We start from the raw sequence: 4,411 nt of genomic DNA, 5'->3' as shown, positions 1-4,411 counted from the left end.
TGCAAAGTTTGTTTATAAGGTAAGGCCTTTTGGGTAAGTGGCTAAGTGAATTGATAGCCTCAATCATATACATGCACTCATACATACAACGATGGACATATAGAGTCAAGCAAATTAAGGATCACAATCATAGAGAGAGAACAATGCACACAAGAAGGAATATAAGTGGCTATAAGATGTAGCCACACAATCAGGCTCAAAACTCACTTACTTGTGTTCTCAACTCAAAATCTATGTTCTTAGTTACAATCTTCAAACAAGCTTGGCACCAAAATTTTTTTCCAAAATTGGTAGGGCTGCCTTAAAATTATAGTTTCCCAGGAAAGAAGTCATTACTCTAACCAAGTAGACTTATCGAGAGATAACTATTATGCAAATGGTGTCAAAAAGAAAAAAACCTAATCATGCAATCTATCCTAACTAATAAAAGAAATTCAAAGTTTATTCGGGTGTTACCTATGGAGATCGGTCGACCGACCTCCCCACACTTAAAAGTTAGCACGGTCCTCCGTGCTATGAGTGATGCGCAATGGGCGATTGGCTCCAGAATTTTCATTATCTCCCTCATCATTGCTATCTTCACTTGAGGTTGCGATAGATGTGGAGATATCCGGTTCCTCCATAGGTGGGGTGACAACACTTAGAAGTTTCTTCACATAAGCATACCGGTGTTGATTTTTCCATTCATAACGATCCACCTTCTTGTGAAGATCCTCAATGCGTTGGTGGGATGATCTTGGTGGTGCGGATGAGGTAGTGGGGATGCTTGTGTCAAAGTTCCCGGTGTCCGCCGGAGGCTTGTGATATTTCCCGGTTGAAACGACATCACCATCAACCGGGATCGTGGCCTTACGATCCTTACTTTCATGGTGAACACCGGCGGCCGCAACTAACTCAGTAACCAAAGCGGGGAAGGGTAGGTTACCTTTAAGATGAATACGCCCCATGGCTTTCCGGATGATAGATGGGATGTTGACCGGCCTCTCGGTAAGTACGCACCAAACCAATAAGGCTAGCTCAGTGGTGATGGATGACCCATGGGTGCTAGGAAGCACGTAGTAGGCTAAGATTTGGGCCCAAGTCCCAGCTTCTTGAGTGAGAAAATGTGACTGGGACTTGCTTTCTATGCAGAAAAACCGATGTAAGGGAAGCCGAGTGATAGTTGGAGTAAAACTCCACCACCCAAGATAGGTTGGCCTCCTTTGGTTGCTTCACGAGAAACCCCCATTGCCTCCGCTCGATGTGGGGCATCACAAACGGAACAACATGAGCCGGAGGGGCTAGAAAAGGCTACGCGTGATAGTTCCTTTCAATTATCATGGGGTAGACAAGCTCGCAGTATCGGTTAGGGAATTTGTTTGGGTCCCTCGGAGGGTTGTCCTTCTCTAGGGCATCAATATGGATGATGCTCCTTAGCTTCTTAAGGAGGGGCTTAGCCGTAGGTGCTTGGTGTGCCCTATTGGTGGATCCTTGAGGTGCCTTCTTAGTGGGCGGTTTCTTTGGTGCCTTTCCTTTATCCTTCTTGATCACCATCTTATGAAAGGGGGGAAGGAGGAAAGATCAAACTCAAAGAAGCACTCATAAATGGTAATCATGCAAGTGAGATAATAGGCCATAAAAGGATAGGCATCTTAAATACATGACAGCTGCAACATGTAACTAAGACAACATTGTAAACAATGGCTAGTCACTAGCATGTGATGCAAGAGTGGTATAAGCATGCAAGTAGGGGGCATGAGAGGCATACACTCAAACATCAATATCAAGAAGCAAGTCATAAGGGCTGAACATGTAGAATGTGAAACAAGAAGAGTAATTTGCCCAATGCACATAGGGATAAGCAAGTGAGTGAGAAAGAGCACTAAGTGGAAAGTATTAAGTCAAAATAGGCTCAAAAAGTCATGTGTGCCTTTCTTCAAACACTCAGTATGCAACCCTTAAGCTATGAATAAATGGAGAAAATGGAGTAATGTGGCATCCCACAAAGCAATATCAATCATCATAAAGCACCACATATTACAAGGAAATCAAATATAACAAACTAACATACCAATGCAAAAGGAATCTCTGCCCACAACACCCATGAAAAAATGGAAAAATAAGGGCAAAGGCAAACAAACAAATAAGCTTGAAGAAGAAGCTAATTAAGAAGAAAAGCAAGGATATACAACTAAAGAAGGGAGAAGAAGGAAGCAAACAAAGAAAAGAGAAAGTAAGAGTACCTTGAGAAGAAGAGGGAAGTAATGAATAATGTAAGTGAGAAAAGAGGATACGAGAAATGGAGAAAGAGAGGAGAGAGAAAATGATGTGGGACCGCCGGAGGTAGTGGTCCCCGGAGGTAAGTGCCGCCGGTGAAGGGGCTGAGAAAGGGTGGTAAAAGGGGTGGAAGAAGTAGAGAAGACGAGACTAAGGGAAGAGCATGGAAAATGAGAGAAAGGGGGATGAGAATTTGAAGTTTAGGCACGCTACAGTGGTTCTGCGTCGCAGACTCGACGTGCGCGCTCCTTGCGCGCTTACGCGTGCATGGGCATAGATGAAGAAGGACGCGTACGCACCAGGTGCGCGCACGCGTGAAGGGAGTTGTGCCAGTGGCACAATGCTTGCCCAAGGTTGGCGCAACTCTCGGGTGTATGGACCAAAAGTGTGCTGCATGTGGACCGACACGCGCGCGGACAGCGCGCGCACGCGTGGAAATGGCACGAGAGAGATGGACGCGCAAGCGTCAGGTACGCCTGCGTGCCAATAGGAGTTATGCTCCCAGCACAGTGTAAACTCTGTGTTGGCGTAACTCTCTGGAAAATGTACCAGGAGTACGAGCAGTACGATCGATGCGGAAAGGACGCGTACGCGCCAGGTGCGCGCACAGGTGAGTTAGGTTAGGCGCGGGGCATGAGGTTAGCCCAAGGTTTCCCTAACTCTCTGGAAAATGGATGGAGGTGTATCCACGCATATTAAAGACATGAAGAATGCATATTTATCACGATTTTCGTAGGCAACTAGACAAAGGGACCAAAAAACACCCAAAACTCCACATAAGACCTAAAAATGGGGTGTTTTCTACCACACAATCAATCCACCTGCTTAAAAATCAATGCAAAACTCCATGAACAACTTATCTAAGGTAATCACAATCAAAGCTCACTAAATAATTCTATAGCTAAGCAATCACAAATCAATAAAGAGTTCAAGAACTTTATACAAAAGGGAAAAATGATAGATCTCACCATGGTGGGGTGTCTCCCACCTAGCACTTTTGTTTAATATCCTTAAGTTGGACTTTCACTAGCTCAATTCTCTTTGCCAAGAGGTGCATCTTCCAAAAAGAATACCTCAATCTCCTTGTTGGTCTTCATGTTCTCACCATGATAAAACTTAAGACGGTGCCCATTAACTTTGAAGATATCCGGACTCGAAGGATGGCGCAAGTGATAGACTCCGTACGGTTCTGCCTTCTCTACCCGATAAGGCTCTTCCCATCTTGACCGTAGCTTTCCGGGCAATAAACTTAATCTTGAATTGAAGAGAAGGACTAGTTTGCCGGCTCTAAACTGTATTCTTTTTATGTTCTTGTCATGCATGGCTTTCATCCTTTCCTTGTAATGTCTAGAGTTCTCATAGGCTTCTAATCTCAAACACTCTAATTCCACTAATTGTAGCTTTCTCTCAATTCTGGCCCCACCCAAACTTGGATTGTACTCCTTGACAGTCCAATATGCTCTATGCTCTACCTCCACCGGTAAGTGGCAAGCTTTGCCATATACCAACCGAAAGGGGCTCATGCCAATAGGTGTCTTGTACGCCGTTCGGTATGCCCATAGTGCGTCGGTAAGCTTAGCACTCCAATCTTTTCTATTAGGCTTCACAATCCTTTCTAGTATACGCTTGATCTTTCAATTGGAAACTTCGGCTTGGCCGTTCGTTTGGAGGTGATAGGCCATGACTACTTTATGTATGATGCCGTATTTCTTCATGAGTCCTTCCATTCTTTTGTTGCAAAAATATGAACCTTGGTCACTCACGATTGCCTGTGGCGACCCAAAGTGACAAATTATGTTATTCCTCACAAAAGAAAGGACTACATTAGCATTGACCGTCCGGGTGGGTATCGCTTCCACCCATTTGGACACATAATCAACGGCAAGTAGAATATAGAGAAAACCATTAGAATTTGGGAATGGCCCCATGAAGTCAATACCGCACACATCAAGGATTTCACAAAAGATCATGGTTTGTTGGGGGATTTCATCCTTCTTGGAGATATTACTAAATCTAAGGCATTGAGAACAAAATCTGCAATAGAGAGAAGAGTCCTTAAAAAGGGTTGGCCACCAAAATCCACAATCAAGGATCTTTCTTGTCGTCCTTTGAGGTCCATAATGTCCACCTCCCTCGGAGGAATGGCAAGCTTCCA

At 44.4% G+C, this 4,411-nt stretch overlaps 1 protein-coding gene across 1 annotated transcript; it reads right to left on the bottom strand.

Moving 5' to 3' along the window:
* On the bottom strand, positions 3,288 to 4,184 carry LOC107607368. The gene is made up of 2 exons (XM_016309330.1): positions 4,007 to 4,184; positions 3,288 to 3,871 (listed from the first exon to the last, which is right to left on the bottom strand). The coding sequence occupies exons 1-2, from the start codon at positions 4,182 to 4,184 to the stop codon at positions 3,288 to 3,290; spliced, it is 762 nt and encodes a 253-aa protein (XP_016164816.1).

The sequence above is a fragment of the Arachis ipaensis genome, chromosome B07 (assembly GCF_000816755.2).
Source record: "Arachis ipaensis cultivar K30076 chromosome B07, Araip1.1, whole genome shotgun sequence".
Lineage (NCBI taxonomy): Eukaryota > Viridiplantae > Streptophyta > Magnoliopsida > Fabales > Fabaceae > Arachis > Arachis ipaensis.
The sequence above is the reverse complement of the archived record's forward strand: the minus strand, read 5'-3'. Positions and strand labels throughout refer to the sequence as shown.